At 48.7% G+C, this 18189-nt stretch overlaps 10 protein-coding genes across 10 annotated transcripts; 5 read left to right on the top strand and 5 right to left on the bottom strand.

Moving 5' to 3' along the window:
* Window positions 1-355: 355 nt before the first annotated feature.
* N7466_000599 (structure-specific endonuclease subunit SLX1) lies at window positions 356-1628 on the top strand (the record flags this gene model as incomplete). Its single annotated transcript, XM_057159997.1, has 2 exons — window positions 356-612; window positions 668-1628. 2 exons carry the CDS (start codon window positions 356-358, stop codon window positions 1626-1628), a joined length of 1218 nt encoding a protein of 405 aa, XP_057026245.1.
* Window positions 1629-1678: 50 nt separating this feature from the next.
* N7466_000598 (bifunctional thymidylate/uridylate kinase) lies at window positions 1679-2407 on the bottom strand (the record flags this gene model as incomplete). The annotated part of the gene is made up of 2 exons (XM_057159996.1): window positions 1679-2202; window positions 2257-2407. The coding sequence occupies 2 exons, from the start codon at window positions 2405-2407 to the stop codon at window positions 1679-1681; spliced, it is 675 nt and encodes a 224-aa protein (XP_057026244.1).
* Window positions 2408-3384: 977 nt separating this feature from the next.
* N7466_000597 (PaaI family thioesterase) lies at window positions 3385-3973 on the top strand (the record flags this gene model as incomplete). Its single annotated transcript, XM_057159995.1, has 2 exons — window positions 3385-3483; window positions 3560-3973. 2 exons carry the CDS (start codon window positions 3385-3387, stop codon window positions 3971-3973), a joined length of 513 nt encoding a protein of 170 aa, XP_057026243.1.
* Window positions 3974-5297: 1324 nt separating this feature from the next.
* Window positions 5298-5732, bottom strand: N7466_000596 (uncharacterized protein; the record flags this gene model as incomplete). Its single annotated transcript, XM_057159994.1, has 1 exon — window positions 5298-5732. The coding sequence occupies one exon, from the start codon at window positions 5730-5732 to the stop codon at window positions 5298-5300; it is 435 nt and encodes a 144-aa protein (XP_057026242.1).
* Window positions 5733-7157: 1425 nt separating this feature from the next.
* Window positions 7158-8733, top strand: N7466_000595 (tRNA-ribosyltransferase family protein; the record flags this gene model as incomplete). Its single annotated transcript, XM_057159993.1, has 3 exons — window positions 7158-7383; window positions 7483-8488; window positions 8562-8733. The coding sequence occupies 3 exons, from the start codon at window positions 7158-7160 to the stop codon at window positions 8731-8733; spliced, it is 1404 nt and encodes a 467-aa protein (XP_057026241.1).
* A 560-nt stretch (window positions 8734-9293) lies between these two features.
* N7466_000594 (methylenetetrahydrofolate reductase (NAD(P)H) MET12) lies at window positions 9294-11434 on the bottom strand (the record flags this gene model as incomplete). Its single annotated transcript, XM_057159992.1, has 2 exons — window positions 9294-11270; window positions 11345-11434. 2 exons carry the CDS (start codon window positions 11432-11434, stop codon window positions 9294-9296), a joined length of 2067 nt encoding a protein of 688 aa, XP_057026240.1.
* Window positions 11435-11948: 514 nt separating this feature from the next.
* On the top strand, window positions 11949-12563 carry N7466_000593 (uncharacterized protein; the record flags this gene model as incomplete). Its single annotated transcript, XM_057159991.1, has 1 exon — window positions 11949-12563. The coding sequence occupies one exon, from the start codon at window positions 11949-11951 to the stop codon at window positions 12561-12563; it is 615 nt and encodes a 204-aa protein (XP_057026239.1).
* A 182-nt stretch (window positions 12564-12745) lies between these two features.
* On the bottom strand, window positions 12746-13498 carry N7466_000592 (nucleoside diphosphate kinase; the record flags this gene model as incomplete). Its single annotated transcript, XM_057159990.1, has 4 exons — window positions 13450-13498; window positions 13299-13329; window positions 13064-13211; window positions 12746-13005 (listed from the first exon to the last, which is right to left on the bottom strand). The coding sequence occupies exons 1-4, from the start codon at window positions 13464-13466 to the stop codon at window positions 12746-12748; spliced, it is 456 nt and encodes a 151-aa protein (XP_057026238.1). The 5' UTR covers window positions 13467-13498.
* A 302-nt stretch (window positions 13499-13800) lies between these two features.
* On the top strand, window positions 13801-16809 carry N7466_000591 (glucan 1,3-alpha-glucosidase ROT2; the record flags this gene model as incomplete). Its single annotated transcript, XM_057159989.1, has 3 exons — window positions 13801-13882; window positions 13952-14687; window positions 14745-16809. The coding sequence occupies 3 exons, from the start codon at window positions 13801-13803 to the stop codon at window positions 16807-16809; spliced, it is 2883 nt and encodes a 960-aa protein (XP_057026237.1).
* A 120-nt stretch (window positions 16810-16929) lies between these two features.
* N7466_000590 (uncharacterized protein) lies at window positions 16930-17376 on the bottom strand (the record flags this gene model as incomplete). Its single annotated transcript, XM_057159988.1, has 1 exon — window positions 16930-17376. One exon carries the CDS (start codon window positions 17374-17376, stop codon window positions 16930-16932), a length of 447 nt encoding a protein of 148 aa, XP_057026236.1.
* Window positions 17377-18189: the final 813 nt, after the last annotated feature.

Raw genomic sequence — 18189 nt, 5'->3', positions numbered from 1 at the left:
TTTCTGGAGATGACTGACAAGTAAGCTTTGCTTATGTGATTCATAACATTCGTTTAGCTCCAAAATGTAAAATATAAGCCATTAATACTCAATACCGCGGCACGACGTCCCATCAAGCTAAAGCTAAAGCTAGATCAGCGCGATCGGCTAAGCATTATTGGGGCCAAACCGCCTCATCCATATATTGCTTACAACCGAGACGAATGCCACCTAACAATTTGCAACATATTCAAATGTTGGACAATACAACTGTTGGCCATTTTTTTAAACGTCGCATGTTGTCATGTGATCCTCATAGTTGACGTGGCCGTGATTACAATTCCGACTTTCCCCAAACAAGCAAAATAAGCAAAGAATGACCGACGACTTGATGGAGGTGCAGGCTGAACCCCGGCCAATCCCGGCATATTACTGCTGCTACCTTCTCCGCTCAACCGTCCGACACGCCTCGCTTTATATTGGTTCCACGCCAAACCCAATCAGGCGACTTTCCCAGCACAATGGAGATGCGAAAGGCGGAGCCAAGAGGACGGCTCGCGACCAATTGCGCCCATGGGAGATGGTTCTGGTTGTTGAGGGTTTTATGAGTCGCGTAGGGGCTCTCCAGTTTGAGTGAGTTTTCTCAATCCTTTTATTGAAACCCCAATCAGCCCTCTAATATCACTAGATGGGCCTGGCAACACCCAGACAGAACGAGACATATCAATTCAGATGAGGAGGATCATCCATCAAAGTCAAAGGTCATTGTGAACCCCAAAACCGGGAAAACAAAACCACGCCCCGGTCGCTCTAGAAGATCTTTGACGGCCCATCTAGAAGACCTACACACGCTGCTGCGATCGACTTATTTTTCTACTTGGCCGCTGCGCGTGCGGTTCTTCCGCGCCGATGTTCATCGTGTTTGGAGGGTGTGGAATGATCGCGTGAGTACGCCACTTCCAGAGGATAGGGTGATTCTAGATGGAGACTGTCCAATACTCGGCGGCGTCAATGATCATCAAAAGGTGGGTAGCATGAAGAATCTTTCAATTGACTACACACCACTTGAAAGCTATCTCGAGAAATCCATGTTCATCTTGGACGACTCAGACGAGCTAAAATGTACGATCTGCAATGCACCGGTCGAACCCAGTACGCAACAAATCGTGATGTGTCCACAGACTTTATGCCGCGGGGCTTCTCATCTATTATGTCTATCTACCTATTTCCTCGATGCAGCCGACGACCCGGATGCCCTTATACCGACACAGGGCACTTGTCCCGCATGCAAGGAAACTGTGGAGTGGCCGCTCATGATGCAAGAGTTGAGCCTCCGTAATCGAGCCGAGAAGGAAGCGCGAATAATCCTGCGCAGGAAAGAAAGACGCGAGCGAAAGGAATCGAGGAGGCCCTCGGGCAGTCAAAGCAGCCCGAAGAAACCAATGGGCACCCGAGGCGCGTCCGTCGAGCCTACATGCACCCTCACCGATAATGACCCCTTGCTGGATGATGATTGGTGCGAGAGGGTAGAGCTGGAGTCAGATGCAGAGTTTAGCAGTGGAAAGCACACTCGATCACCCCAGCCGACCAACAGATTGGAAGTTGTGATTGAAGATAGCGACTGGGATGACGCAGAACTCGTGGAATGAAGGGCGAATGGTAATCCCAAGGTCCCGTAGGGTTGATGATGACGTTCGGGCTAGTTGGCAAGGGGCCCTAGTGTCCCTAAAGGCCCGGTCGCATCGAGGTTGGAAATGCAGCCCGAAACAACACCCTGGATGTCTTGTGACACTTCTTCCAGTGATTTCCCGGCATCAATCACCCAGATATCCTCCTGACGATCAAACAAGGTGCTGAACAACTCCCGCACGCGTGTCTGCATCTTCTCATTCTCATACCGTTCTGCCCCATATCCGCCGCGTTTCGCAGCCTCCTCTGCAGAGATGCTCAGGAAAAGACAAATATCTGGTCGAGGGAGGCCAATCTCGGGCTGCCACGCCCACTCCAGGGAGAGTGTGGGGTTGGCTTTAGCGGCCGAGTAAACGGCACCGGAGTAGGAGTAGCGGTCTACAATGACCGTTGTTCCGGTCGCGATCTCTTGTTCAATGCTTTTAGCGATTTCCCATCGGTTTGCTGAGAAAAGGAGATGAATAGAATGATCATCTTGGTTGGATGAGCCTTGTAAATAGCTATTTATGAGCTGCCCAATAGGTGTTGTTCTGTCTAGACGCAAGTTAGGACAATGGCAGGACAGCTCAATGAGCATTTTTCACGTACCTGGGAAGCGGATGTATTTCACGACCTGGCCTTGATTTGAGAGATAGTCTCGTAGCATCTCGCACTGACTTGATTTACCGGCGCGGTCGAGTCCCTCGACGATGATGAGCGCGCCGCGTCTCGACGGTGTATGTCCGGACTGGCTGGCCATTATGGATTGGTATGGAATCTATCGGCGATGGTACGTTAGTAGGAATTGAAATCAACACTGGTAGATTTGTACATACTCTGTTTTCTCTTCAATGTTCAAATCCCAAGGTTATAATAAATACCTCTTAAGGTATCAATTGATGTCTCTCTCGTCGCGTTGAACGGTCCCAGAAGCGCTCCCACGTCCACGCTCAAAGGGTAAATTTCAGCACGGCAGGATTCATCACATGATCTCTGACTGATGATTGGCTCGACAATTTATTCATAGATCTATATTCAGATCCTCGTCAAGACTCTCGCTAGGAGAATAGGAAAAAGGGAGAATAGCTCCTAGCACCACCAAGATAAAGCTTCAAATGTTCTCCACCAAAAAAAGTCCACACTACATGTGGGGAAATGGTAGGTATCGACCGGGAGGTGCAAGTCAAACATACCTACACAAAATCATTCATTTTTGACGAGCACATGAATTCATGCTAAAACCTCAGGTACTCAAGGTTCTGACGATATACAATGGAGCAACCTGGAAGAATCACAAAGTTGTCTGTGGCGCACCGTCGGGACACGCGTTGAAGCGACCCATCGGCTTTAATTGCCTCGAATAAAGCCCACTAAAAATATTAGCGTTCTGCAACAAACAAACCTATTTGACGCCACCCGGCTCTTCTGCCCAAGACTCACCATTTCACCGTTGTAATGAGCTGAAGTGCACTGGATATGCAAGTGTCAAAATGGAAATAGTGGCAACGCTTTTCGGATGGTCGGCTATGCGGACAAACCTGGAGCTGTGGGCCTCCTAAACGGTTTTGAGTCTGGACCACCTATATATGCCCGCTGCCCATGTGGGCAAATTTGTCGATACATGTTCTTTCAACTGAACTAAAACCTCGAGAAATCGAACATTGAATGCTATACATTCCTGACGAAAGCCATCAATCCCACGTTCTTTCTTCGTTCTTGCATTTGAAACAGACAAACATGGCATCAACATCAACCTCAGCCTCAACCACGGCGGTTTCTTTTGAAAAGAAGCTCCGCAAGTACATGAAGATTCTAAATGACTTCTCACACAAAACGGTCAGTCCATACCCTTCAAATGTTAACTAACTGGAATTCTAAGGCCTATGCCATCTGCTTATACATCTGATACTAGTCCTGGTATCCCGACTTTGACAAACTCGAACTTTCCATCGAAAGTGCTTCTGAAACACCAATTCCAACAGTGTCATTTCGCTTCAAAGTGATCGATGAATTATGCGGAGTGGCTGGAATCCTGCATGGCGGTTGCATGGTTCTACTTGTCGATGACTTGACGACAGTTCTTCTTGGGGCCGTTTCAAAACCTGGGCTGTTTTCTCGATATGGCGCGAGCAAGAACCTGAACACGACATTCATCAGACCGTTGGCTTTAGGGGACGAAGCTAGAATAGTCTCCGAGGTGGAATATTTTGGCAAACGACGAGCTGTGCTGAGGGCAAAGCTCTACAGGGTGGAGGGAAATGAGCTATGCGCGATTCTAGAGAATGATCGAGCGAATACCGATCCCCCAACTCTGTCTAAGCTATGAAGGGACTTGTCCATATGGGAGAAACCGTTATATGAGAAAGTGTGCTTAATTTAAAGCTTGGAAAGCATCAGTCAAGGCCTCGGGGATACAAATCCCATGTTCCAGATTCCATCGAGAGTAGTATATTGAGCCTATTGGATGCACATGTGACATGATCGCATTCAAATTGGGATACTTTGTAGCAGTGCCCAGACTTGATGTCACGAATACCTTGACCCCGAGGTTCATGAATTGATCGATGGATGGTAACCCTATTCAAAAGAAACCAACCCCAATCAATCGATTTGGAATGGCCGATGCCCAAACCATGTGCATCAACGGCACTGAATTTAACATTCGAAGCTACCAGTTGACAATGTTCAAATGTTGACTCTCGGATCATTATCTGCTGAGACAGTTTGGCAGACTAGTACTCAAGTGCTATAAATGTTCAAATTGCTTCCAAGACCATGAAACCATATTCAATGTTCTTCCCGACTAACAGCTTGACTTCTTTAACATTGAATGTTCAAAGTCTCTACCGAGTACCTAGAAGTCTGTCAGGTGAATTCTACATACACATTCAAATGTTTCAATATAACAATTGATAGCTACAAATGAGACTCACATATGTATCAATTCCTAACACTCATACATATACATATTCTTCCATTGATCTGAGTGTAGACATAAGGGTGTTTGAAACTTGGGGAATCTTGGAGTCAATCATTGCCAGTTGACTATAGCTGAACCTGCCAAATCGTTTTTGGCAAAAAGAATAACAAGACCTTTTGATCGACCGAGTTAAAATGTCCCAAATTAGTGCAGCCTCTAAAGCACTTGAGACTGGGTGGGTTTTACTGGACGTTCTTTACTCTGTGGTCGAGATAAGATACTCAACATTGGCTAAAATGTTACAAAAAACATTGAAAGGATTAACCTTGAAAAAACGCGGCCAAATCCGACGAAACCTAGTAGGTAGCTGGACATCAATTGATGACTTCTGCCATTATGTGCAAACCTTGGATAGATTCAAACTTTGATTGCTCGGTTATAACTAGTAGCTATCCCATTCATTTAATAAATGACAGGCCTTCCATCAAACTCCAGACTTTCCATATCATGATCTCTTCAGTCATACATCAATTGCGTAAACTGAATTCAGTAGCTGTGGAGATAGATTTCAAGTCCGCAAGTGTCCTTATATTAGCATTGTCCTTTCCTAACGAAAATCTCTAGATCCAAGGTTTCAAACCACCGAATGCATGTAGTAGCCCACCTGTTGACGAATACATACACAATCAGTCAAATAAAATCGAACAATATACAGCATGGGTAACTTACTTCAAGCCGAAGTCAGTACGAATTCCTGGTCCGAACCCGGCTCGTATCCAGCCAGTTTGAGCTTATTGCCATCTGCAAGACGCAGGAAATAACCAGTCACATTGGAAACCAGCTCATACGTGTCCTTGTCCACGAGCTCAGGGAGGTATGATGTAGGCTCCTCTCCAGCTGTGCATAGGCTGCCCTCTGATTCACAGTTGATGTATGCGCCAAGGTTGTTGATAACGACAAAGTAGCCCTTTTTGTCGTTGTCTGGAGTAAAGTCCCAGATTTGACCTGGGTGCCCGTTACTGGTCGTGAAGACGAGGTCTGTCTGACCAGGAACTTCAGTCAACACCTTCTTTTCAAGAGTAGCGATCTTGTAGGTTCCCTCTTTGAGACAGTATGCTGAGTTGCACAAAGCAGCAAAGACACCAAAGGCCAGGAAAGACTTCATTTTTTCGGTAGATAAAGGCGTGGGAGAAGAAACCGAGAGGAATTGATGATTTATGTCAAAGTTGAAAGGCAGATTGGGCTGTTTAGAAATACTCGCAAACGACCATTGAGAAGGAATTGGAGCTTAATTTATACGTAGCATCCGATGGTTGTGCTAGGAAAACCAACTGACTAAAATGTCTCGCAAAGAATGTATAGAATGCGTCATGTATGCATAGACTATTGATCCGTGCATGAGGTAAATATCAAGATCTTCAAATTCTGGTGTTACACAAGACGAGATACTAATATGCAGGGGGCGCCACTCGTGCCGGGTAAAAGCGACGTCGATCTGTCGATCAGTCAGCCCCCTCTGGGGTTGATCAGTGATCGTCCATATGTTCGGTGGTTGTGCTTAGCCGTCTACCAGTTTCATAGAAGATATCCATTGACACAGTAGTTCTACTGAATAGATAGACATAAAGTTTCAATCTTCCGAGCTGAGTAAAAGGGATCGTCGATGTCAAGTCTGCGGGGAAACTTTGTAATCAATTCTGCTCCTCGAGCTCCAGCTCTGGCCCCAGGCGCCACAATTTAAGGCCATTGGCTGCTTCAAGAGCCGGGGAAAAGAATGAAAACTTCATACTGATCAAGGTCATTTGTTCTTGCGGTCAGTAGGGAAAGGCTCCACCTGGGCACTGGTGGGGATTATGTGCAGGATCGAGACTAAGCTGCAGCATTCTCATGGTGCGCTGTATAATGTGAGTGGCTGCTCTGAGACTGCGTGGGTTGGTGGTAAGCAGAGTACTGTACAGTTCATGCACGTCCCACTAATAGCTCATTGAGTATCCTTGTAGCTGAGGAGTGGGGTCTGGAATGAATTTCCATTGGTAATGGCAATTTGGCTGAGGCTAGGATCGCAATCATCAGCGGCTCGGAGTGATTAAGCTGAGGGTTTGACAAGTTTGTGGGCTGATAGATTTCCTCGATGCAAGTGAATTGTATGATTTTTATGGCACTTGAGGTATCATGTTTTCTTCATACTTGTTGGCATTCCTCTTGGTGAGTTCTTGACATGAAGTATGAAGACAACGGGGAAGAAACAAACGGAAGATGCCGATTGGCGCGGAGTCTGCAGTCTGGACCGCAAAGCAAACGCTGCAAACCCCCGAAACCAGCATCTGCCATAACATTCTCGTGGTTCATGGATGTTCTTTATTTGTTAGATCCTTGAATTTTTGTGCCAATCTAGACTGCTATACATGCATTGAATATCAAGATATACAGAAGTTACCTAAATGTCTTCTCTACCGTAGTGTAGGCTATTCAAGTTTCCAATGTATTGAATTTGGACCATTCGTGCACTAAGCGGTCCCCTCATTTATTTTTCTGCCGATAAGATCAATCCGCTACCCCAATGATGATCGCTCAATAACAACGAGCTGCCATGAATTCTGAGACCTCCCAACCGCCCAGTATGACCTTCAGTGTCCTGGCCCCTGCTGCGCCCGTTCTGGCACCACGAGCCGGCACGTTGGCGATTACAGGCCGCACGACTTTGTCCACGCCGCATTATCTGCCTGTCACGTCGCGGGGCGTGGTGCCTCATATATCCCACGACAACGTGCGCAAAGAAACCGCCATCAATGGCCTATACGTAGGACTCGAGGACTGTACGTGTGCAATGAACTCAGATGCTTTCACTCATCTCCCCACCCCCCACATTTGCTCCGCCAGCTGACAATGTATATGCCCCGCTGGGCTCATATCAGTCATCGAAAAGAAACACCGCTCCCCAGTATTTAAGATTCCCGTTGAGGCAAATGAGTCGCCGTTGCGGAAATTCATTTGCGCATCCAGCGACTTGCCTTTGATCCTAGGTCCGCGTCGGTTTCCCGCCATGCCCTGCCCACCTGTCAACACCACGACGTCAATTGCGATCTCCACCTCAGATGGATTTCACCAATTGTCCGCCCAGCAATATATTGATGTGACCTATAAGTTGAAGCCCGATATTGTTATTGGACTTGCGGATATGGTGTCTGGAAAGCCACCTGGCAACAAGAGGCGGGCCAAGATGGTGGACCGGACACATGCGTACACCAGAGATGCACTGGAGAAGTTATATGGTGACGCGGTTGAGGCAGACGAAAAGTCCAAGGCAGCATACTTTGCGCCGATCTTGCCACTTGATAATACTCAGCAGTCGCTTTACTTGAATGATCTGAAAGACGAGTTCGTCGATCGTCTTTCTGGGTTGGCATTATACGATTCTGCTTCTCTAACCTTCATCCCGGGGGCTTTGGGCAATTTGCCTCGACTGCTTCTAAGTGACCCCAGGGGTCCGCATGCGGTTCTCCGTGAGATATCGCTTGGTGCAGATCTTCTCACCACCCCCTTTGTTGGTGATTCTTCGGATGCAGGTATCGCGCTGGACTTCACCTTCCCGGCTCCTCCCAGAGAGGCCGACGAGAAGGATCCTTTGCCATTGGGTATTGACATGTGGTCATCTGAGTACGCGAAGGATGTTTCTCCTCTGCGGGAGGGCTGCCAGTGCTACGCATGCCGACGCCACCACCGCGCATACTTCAACCACCTCCTGGCTGCCAAGGAGATGGCTGCATGGGCCCTTCTCCAGATGCACAACTTCCACACAATGGACCTGTTCTTCCACGGTGTCCGAGAAAGTATTCAACGTGGGTCTTTCGAGCAGGACGTTGAGGCATTCACTCGCACCTATGCCTCCACATTACCCGAGTCCACGGGCCAGGGTCCTAGGTATGTCAAAATCAACACCGATTCAAATTTCGGGTTTTACTGCAAATATGTATAGCATACTAATCGTTTATAGACTTCGCGCCTACCAGCATCCCACCGGTGCTAACCAGCCTGCCCGTGCTCCTCGTGTATACGGTCGCCTTGACGACGCCCTCCAAAAGTTCCAAGATTCCCAGTCTTGTGTTGCTACTCCCGATACTGATGCGGAGGGCCTCGAGAAACATGGATTTGCTGAAAAGACTTGATTGGTCAACATGCGCCGTCTTTCTTACCAGTATAAAAACCATTGCGTCCCATTTAGAAGCATTTTTGGCGTCTATCTGGTTTTAATTGTTTAGGGCACATATCCATGTTACAAAGAGACAACGAATGTATGACGACAAGGCTACAAATTCCCACTTGGCTCGGCAGCTTCCATAGAAAGTAGCATTTGAAATCAGTACATTATAGTAGTTCCTAGTACTAGGTACTAGTACTCATGATTTAAATGAATACGTCCATCCGTGAAAGTCGACTACCACCGCCGATAGCAGGAAAATAGGTCAAAGTTGTTATGTCAATTGCACGCTCAAGTACTATACAGGATCACATATCTCATGATACCATCAATCCTTTGCCCACTTCACCTGGGCACCAAGCACTGGTTCTAAAAGGAAAAACATTCTCATCAATTGTAGAGAAAAGAGAATAAAACAAAGCCGAAAAGGATGGGGAAAAGGATGGAGAAAAAAAGAGAATGCTGGTTGCAGGGTATATCAATCAGACGTAAACCTAAAACATCTGAAAGTAGTAAGTCGCTCGCTCACTACTGCGTCTCACCCGCCAACACGCGCCACATCCACTTGACCTCTTCCTCCTCCTCCTTGGAGCCAGGCTTAGTGCCAGCACCATATTGCTGTCCAACAACACAAACAAGCCAAGAGTCGTTTCTAGTAGTATCAAGGAACCGTTCGGTAGGAGAGTTACGGGGGTAAATGCGGCGCCATTCGTCCCAAATACGGAAAGCCTCCTCACCCCAAGCACGGAAACTGACTTCCTCAATGATGGTGGGGGTGATGATTTCTTTGCCACGGAAGACTCCCCAAGTGACAGCATTAGCGCTGTCCGGGTTCGCTTCGTCCTCATCGGGATCGCCCGAAGAAGTCGGGTATGAGGATTCGTAAACACCCTTCTGGTTGATAGCGAACCAGGCTAGCTTTTCATCGTACTTGGCGAAAAGAGGCTGGAGGATGTTGTTATAGTCGTTGCTAGAACAGAAGAACTCAACGAAAGGCTTCTGGAACACAAAGCCTTCACGTGGCGGACCCCAGCCAAAGATGGGGTTGTCACTACGGACACCGTTGACGGCAGGCTGCGATGCAAGAGTCCACCAGCCACGGCCGTCAATGAGCTTAAGCAACTCCGGTCGAATGAGGTCTGTTTCAGGGTTCAAACCCCCGCTACCTTCCTCGGCACCACCCTCAGACCAGGGGACCATGTGGAGTTCGCCAGAGACGTGACGGCGGAACAGGGTGTTGAGGTCAGATTGCTCGACGGGGTGGCCCCACAGACGACGGGCGACGGTAGATGTGACGTGAAGGGAAGGTCCATAGCCATCAATCTCACCGAAGGCGGGAGATCGTGCATCACCCCATCGGCCGTTAGGGAAGTCATCCCAGGTTGCCTCCCTGCCAAGGGCGCCGAGGCCCTCGGAGATGAGAAGGGTCGTGCTGCGGTTAGGAGGCAAAGCAGGCATGCCTGATCCATCTGCCAGGGCCTCGTGTGTGGAGCTACGGGATGAGTCTTTTCCGGAAAACCGGTCGACAATGACACGGTTGTATGGCTGCGAGTTGATAGACGAGCGGCGTCTTGACTGCAATGAACGGGTGGGGACGTCATCGATCGATACGGTGTTATCAATATCAAGAGCATCATCCTGGTTCACAGAGAATGGTGGAATCATATCACACCGTTCGAGGATGAATGAAACTGTTTTCTCCAAGTTCAGAGTGTAGAAATGGAAACCCCGTGGCCCGGGAGACTTCAGCTCCCTGATACCTCCAACAATTTCACTGACAATATCCACACCAGCCCGCTTGACAGCGTCGTCATCATGCTTAACTTCTTCGATGCGCTTGGCAACGGCATCCGGCACCTTGACATGGCTGAGCTTGGTCACGCGAGTGAGAATCTTGTAGCTGTGAATAGGCATTAAGCCTGGGATAATCGGGATGGTCTTGAAAACACCCGACTCGTGGTTCCGAAGCATATTCTCAAACTTTTGATACGCCTCCAGATCGTAGGTAAGCTGCGTCATAATAAAGTCTGCACCAGCAACGGTCTTCTCAATCAAGTAAGGCAGATCACGCACGGGATCCTGTACATCCTGGAAAGAGTCTGATGGGTGACCCTCCGGGTAGGCAGCGACACCAATGCAGAAGTAGTCTCCATGCTGCTTCTTAATATATTTCACCAAATCCACAGCGAAAGTGAAGTCCTTGTTGCTATCGTCCTCTCCGTCCATGTTGTACTCCTCACTGCGGGGCGGGTCTCCACGCAGAGCCAGAATGTTGCGGATACCGAGCGCCTTTGCATCCACCAAAGCCGTATCGATCAGCTCGCGGCTCATGTTGGTGCATGTCAAATGCAAGACGGTTGTCAATTGCAGCTGGCGCTGGCAAACTTCGGCCAGCTCGAGGGATCGGACCGCCGTGCTTCCGCCTGCACCCCAAGTAACGGTGACGAATAAGGGGCGCAGAGCCTGGGACATACGTTCGAGACGTGCAGATAAATTCACCAAACCCTATAGTAGCCATCGTCATTAGCATATGATCACATTTCTGATTCAGCAGTATTTCATGCGCGGGGTTACCCCACCATACGGGTTTTCGGTGGGAAGAACTCCAGGGAGAAGTAATTTGCGTCTGGCGGCAAAGCCGCGATCTTCTCTGTAAGCTTCTTCTCCATTGCGATGACTGTGTGAATTGCAATGGGAGTAGGTTTAGGAAGCAAGAAAGGACTTGGGCCGAAGTGGACCATTCATGGATTCTCCAGTAGGCCGCACCCGGGACTTGATGATGTCTCCGCCTGCCGGTGGCCAACTCACAAACCAGGATCTACATTGGTTATTTCGAAAGCTTAGAGTTACTTGTTCAAATGTCTGGTTTAATTTGTGTGTAAAGAGGGCGCTTGGGATCTGAAGCTACAAATGAAATATATTTTATTGAATTAATTTTGAATTACCATGGTATTATAGTATATGCGAAAAAAAATATTAAAATCAAAGATCGACCGAACCAGATGACTCAGCGCGATTCGTGATCGTTGATCGTTCAATCTAATCGCGTACTCCGTGGGAATTCGGAATTCGGCACAAGCTCCCCATTGCCCAAGACAGCTTCCTATTACCCTAGCTGGCCTGTGATCCTGCTGAACCCTTGGCCATTTGACTCATTGATTATTGTATAATTGGTCTTCCTCAATGGCATCTCGTTCGGTTTCTCGTTTCCAATGGCATGTCGCGCCAGCTAGATTTCCGTCGCGACGGCAGCTCTCGACTCCCTCAAAATCCCCACCAACGCCCAAGGACTTTCGCTCTCGCCTACGCCAATTCAACGATCGCCTCCCTCCATTTCTCCGTACATACACAACACCCCTACTGGGAGCTCCGGTGACCCATGTTGCCTCGTTCCTCATCTTGCACGAAATAACAGCGATTGTACCCTTATTCGGGCTGGTCGCAGCATTCCACTACGGCAACTGGATGCCAGATATAGCATCAGGTTCCGGGGAAAACAATGCATTCGACGAAGGGGTTGCGCGCTTTGGTCGTTGGCTAAGGAAGAAAGGCTGGGCCGATGAATCCGACGTCAGTGTCGTTGCGGAGCATGAAGCAATGGCACCTGGCGATCCAAGCAAGACGGAGAGGGCTGGCGTGCGCTTGGTTCTCGAATTTGCGACAGCTTATGCGATTACAAAGGCTCTATTGCCGGTTCGCATAGCGGGAAGTGCGTGGGCAACACCGTGGTTTGCGAAAGCCGTTCTTACCCCAACCACTCGAGCAGTCAGGTGGCTGATTGGGAGGGGTCGGTATTGAGCGCAATGTATTACCAGGAGCCATTTAATGTAGATATATAATCGTAAATCACACGATCCTTGTATATTGTATAGTGGATTTTCAGAGCCATCGAAGGCCTGTCTTCAATTATCACAATCTATAGTGCAAGTAGTTTGGACAGACTAGTCAGACTCAATACATCATGGAATACGAGTAATAATTTATTCGTAAACCCAAGCGGCGGAGGCGTGCTTGTAGATGTTGAGCTCGGAAGGCTGGAACCAGAGGGCAATCTCCTTCTTGGCGTTCTCAACGGAGTCGGAACCGTGGCAGACGTTGCGGCCGACATCGATGGCGTAGTCACCACGGATGGTACCGGGGAGGGAGTCACGGGGGTTGGTGGCTCCGAGGATGACACGGCCGGTCTTGACGGCGTCCTTGCCCTCCCAGACCATGGCGCAGATGGGACCGCTCAGCATGTCTGGTAGTTGTTAGTTGGGTGTTTGGGGATTGGTGACTCGGCTGGTCCGGGGACTCACAGGAGACAAGACCCTTGAAGAAGGGCTTGGTGGCGAGGTCAGCGTAGTGCTTCTCGAGGAGCTCCTGGCCGGGGGAGGTGAGCTTCATGGCAACGAGCTTGAAGCCACGGTTCTCGAAGCGGGAGATGATGGGGCCAACGAGTCCACGCTGTAGATAAAATTAGTTTACATGACTCAATTGACGATGGAATCCTTTTGTTCGGCGGATTCATCGGAGCAACGATCTTCTTCGTACCTGGACACCATCGGGCTTGATGGCAATGAAACTGTAACAAATTGATTAGCTTCACCGCCAGAAAAAGAGGGGTAGCTAAGAGAAGACCATAGCTAGAAAGTATGGAATATGGGAGGTGATATCAATGTAGGGGGAAGGGATTGCGACTCACGTCTGCTCGTCGGCCATTTTGATGAATTTGATTGAAGATCGGGTAAATCAGCAAGGGATGAGAAGCAAGAAAGAAGAAGCGGAAAAAGAGGGAGAATAAATACCTGCGAGGCTTTTTTTGCCCTGCGATTGGTCGATGGTGGGGCACGAGGTGAGTTGGCCTAGACACCTGAATACCTTACTGCCTTGGCGCCTTAATACCTCAGGTGTCTTACCCCAGCTATCCACCGTCAGGCCAGCCTGGAGCTTCCCTAACATCAGAAACTCCACTGCGGATGCAGGTCATCATCCACCTCAGAACACTATTTTTGCCCAGGGATTGAGGGTCTCTGACTGCACAGCTGTCTACAGTATGGCCCGGACCCGGCCCGCGTCCCGTTGGACGTTCTTCCTCTCTCTACTGGTTCTTATCAGTTGCATTGTTGTCCCCGGTGGTGAGTTCCCTTGTTAATCTCTATAGCTATATGGAATGGCTGGAATTTTCAATTGACGAATTTTCAAAGTGGCTGTTAAGCATGAAAACTTCAAAACATGCGCTCAATCCGGATTTTGTAAGCGCAACCGAGCTCTCGCCGACGATGCCTCCGCCCAAGGTACATCCTGGAGCTCCCCGTACGAGCTTGATCCAGCTACCGTACAATTCAAGGACGGTCAGTTGACCGGTGTGTTGATCAAAACGACCACGGCGAACGGTCAAGTCCGCCTGCCTGTCATCGTGTCTTTCCTGGAATCCGGTGCCGCACGCGTGATCGTCGACGAGGAGAAGCGCATGAAGGGCGAGATTGAAATCCGACACAACAGCAAGGTCAATAAGAAGCGGTATGATGAGACTGAGAAGTGGGTTCTTGTTGGTGACTTAGAGTCAAGCAAGTCAGCCAAGCTGAAGCCTGAGACCGAAGCTGGATTTACCAAGGTCCAGTATGGCCCAGGTGACAAGTTTGAGGCTGTTATTCGTCACGCCCCATTTGAGTTGGAATTCCAGAGAGATGGCCAGACTCATGTTCAGCTGAACCACCAAGGTCTTCTAAACATGGAGCACTGGCGTCCTAAGGTTGAAAAGGAGGGCGAGTCTGAGTCCGCCGAGGATGAAAGCACTTGGTGGGAGGAGAGCTTCGGTGGCAACACAGACTCCAAACCCCGTGGCCCCGAGAGTGTTGGAATCGATGTGACTTTCCCCGGGTACAATCATGTATTTGGAATCCCAGAGCATGCAGATTCGCTTTCGCTCAAAGAGACAAGGTATACATCTACTATATTCATTGTCACATCTACTATGTAAACCTAACCATCATCTAGGGGAGGACCCGGAAACCACGAGAACCCATACCGCATGTACAACTCCGATGTCTTCGAGTATGAACTTAATAGCCCTATGACCCTTTACGGCGCTATTCCTTTCATGCAGGCACACCGCAAAAACTCCACCGTCGGTGTCTTTTGGTTAAATGCTGCTGAAACCTGGGTCGATATTGTGAAAAAGTCTGCCTCATCAAACCCGCTTTCTTTGGGCGCCAGCTCGAAGACTAACACCCAAACTCACTGGTTCTCCGAGTCTGGTCGAATTGATTTATTTGTTTTCCTTGGCCCCTCGCCCAATGAGATCAGCAAGACCTATGGAGAGCTGACTGGCTATACGCAACTTCCCCAGCACTTTGCCATCGCCTATCACCAGTGCCGTTGGAACTACGTCACCGATGAGGATGTGAAGGAAGTTGATGCTAAGTTTGACAAGTATCAGATCCCATATGACGTTATCTGGCTGGACCTTGAATATACCGACGACCGCAAGTACTTTACATGGGATCCGCTCACCTTCCCCAACCCGAAGGGTATGCAAGAGAAGCTTGACGAATCCGAGCGGAAGCTTGTTGTGCTCATTGACCCACACATCAAGAACAAGGATGACTACTATGTTTCCCGGGAGCTTAATAGCAAGGGTCTTGCCGTTCAAAATAAAGACGGTGACGTATATGATGGCTGGTGCTGGCCCGGCTCTTCAAACTGGGTCGATTGCTTCAACCCCGCTGCAACTCAGTGGTGGAACAGTCTCCACAAGTACGACAAGTTCCAGGGATCGATGTCCAACTTGTTTATTTGGAATGACATGAACGAGCCCTCCGTTTTTAACGGCCCGGAAACAACCATGCCCAAGGACAATATTCACTATGGTAACTGGGAACACCGTGATATCCACAATGTGAACGGTATCACCCTTGTCAATGCTACCTACCAGGCATTGCTTGAGCGCAAGAAGGGTGAGGTCCGCCGGCCATTCATCCTGACCCGCTCATACTATGCTGGAGCTCAGCGTATGGCTGCTATGTGGACTGGTGATAACCAGGCTACCTGGGATCATTTGGCCATTTCCTTGCCCATGGTCTTGACCAACGGTATTGCGGGATTCCCCTTCGCCGGTGCTGATGTCGGTGGCTTCTTCCACAACCCGGACAAGGAGCTGCTGTCCCGGTGGTACCAGGCCGGAATTTGGTACCCATTCTTCCGCGCTCACGCTCATATTGACACTCGTCGCCGCGAGCCCTACCTGATCAATGAGCCCCACCGGACCATTATTTCCCAGGCCATCCGCCTGAGATATCAGCTTTTGCCATCTTGGTACACTGCCTTCCACGAAGCTTCGGTCAACGGTACACCAATCGTGCGACCCCAGTACTATATGTTCCCCGATGATGAAGAAGGCTTTGCCATCGACGATCAGCTCTATCTGGGCTCTACTGGTCTCCTCGCGAAGCCTGTGGTGACTGAAAACACATTCACAACCGACATCTACATTGCTGATGACGAGAAGTACTATGACTACTTTGACTTTACTGTCTACCAAGGTGCAGGCAAGAAGCACACCGTCCCTGCCCCAGAGGACAAGATTCCTTTGTTGATCCAGGGTGGTCATATCGTCCCTCGTCGGGACCGTCCCCGCCGCAGTAGTGCCCTTATGAAGTGGGACCCCTACACTCTTATTTTGACCCTGAACAAGAACGGCGAAGCCGATGGCTCTCTCTACGTCGATGACGGTGAGACCTTTGACTATGAGCGTGGTGGCTACATTCACCGCCGCTTCCAGTTCCGTGACTCGACCTTGTCGTCTGAGGATCTTGGCACCAAGGGACCCAAGACTACCGAATACTTGAAGACCATGGCCGGCGTTACTGTAGAACGCGTCGTTGTTGTTGACCCACCCAAGGAGTGGAAGGATAAGACCACAGTCACCGTCATTGAGGATGGAGCTAAGACAGCCTCCACCGCATCTTTGGACTACTTTGAGCAGGAAGGTGGAAAGGCACCTTATGCCATTGTCAAGAGCCCCAATGTTGGAATTGGAAAGGCCTGGCTGATAGAATTTTAAGGGGGGAACCGCTCTTTCCCAGATACGACTTACATGCGATAGTAGATTATCGATCATTTTGATATAGCCAGTTTATTTGAGTTCTGACTGCATCCATTTCATTCATCACCGTTCAAAGTATCATTCAACATCGTGTCTTTCCGCAAAGATGCGGCAAACGTCTCCCCTATGGTCATGAATCTCCAACGATAACGTCCCATTTATCGACACATACCAGCCCACAGAGTTCTCTCCAATGACCTGCCAGGTAGCCTTGGCATAGAAGCAGGCTGGCTCATATTGTTGATAATATTGGGTGAATAGTTCCATGGCCTTGTAGTTGGCTGATGATAGAGTATGGAAGACTCCCTCGATAATGAAGTCCGAACCTTCAGAGCGCATCACTTTTTCATGAGCAACGACATAGACGAAGGGCTGGGCTGGTTGTTCATCAAAGTCTTCAAGTTCTTGTGCATCGAAGTCTTCACGTTCTTGTGCAGCTTGCGCAGCTTCATCGTTTGCTCTGTTGACTTCATCGACCAGGTCGGCTGGGAAAAAATCGAAGAGCGAGGAGTTTGTGTGAAACATTTTCGTTTTGTATTGTGAACGAGTTGGTGAAGAGGTGATTGAGATAAGTCCATCTGGTAAGTGAGAACAGCTCTGGAGCCCCGGAGCCTGGAGGTTATTCAAAATCAATAACAAAGAATGACGTGCAAGGAATAGAAATGAAATATCCCAACTCTACTGGTTTTACCTTGAAGGTTCCTCGGTACATGTTCTGCGCTCCTAAACTTAATAATTGAAATCATCCGAGACTATGTAAATATTCGTTTCTCTTCAAGTTTGCAAATTGACTGACAGGATGCTCCCAATAAGAATTTTCTTTAAAAAATGCGCAGGCTGAAAAGCTCACGAGTCACAATTGACTGGGTCCTTTTCTAGACTCCCCACTTAACCACAAAGAGATTGGCGCATATTATTTTGACCCCATAATCATTACATAGTAAGCTAAGTACTAGTATTATCTCAAGTACTCATCTTGGAGCTTTCAAAACGCTGTATCAAGTCCTGGAAGTATCAAAAAGGAAAGTCATATAAGAATTGTGTTTTATACTTCTTTAGTTCCCAGTGATCGACAGGGTGCTGACATAACTCGGGGGAAAAAGCCGCTTGCGTCGTGCGCGCCTTGGAATCTCAGCTTTTCTCCCTTTTGGTTCCTGGTTCCCCAATCTCTCATTGTCGCAAGCCCCGATTTGGGTTACGTTTTGCCTCTGGGATCTATACATTTCAATTCTTGGAATTCCCGTCTTGGAAGCTGCCGTACTCCAAAGAATTATAAACAATCACGTTAAATCGTTGAATTGTATACTCACCGAAACTCCCGCCAACACACCACCGCCA

Source organism: Penicillium verhagenii, assembly GCF_028828195.1.
Source record: "Penicillium verhagenii strain IBT 33310 chromosome Unknown utg000002l_segment0_segment0, whole genome shotgun sequence".
In the NCBI taxonomy this organism is placed as follows: Eukaryota; Fungi; Ascomycota; class Eurotiomycetes; order Eurotiales; family Aspergillaceae; genus Penicillium; species Penicillium verhagenii.
The sequence above is the reverse complement of the archived record's forward strand: the minus strand, read 5'-3'. Positions and strand labels throughout refer to the sequence as shown.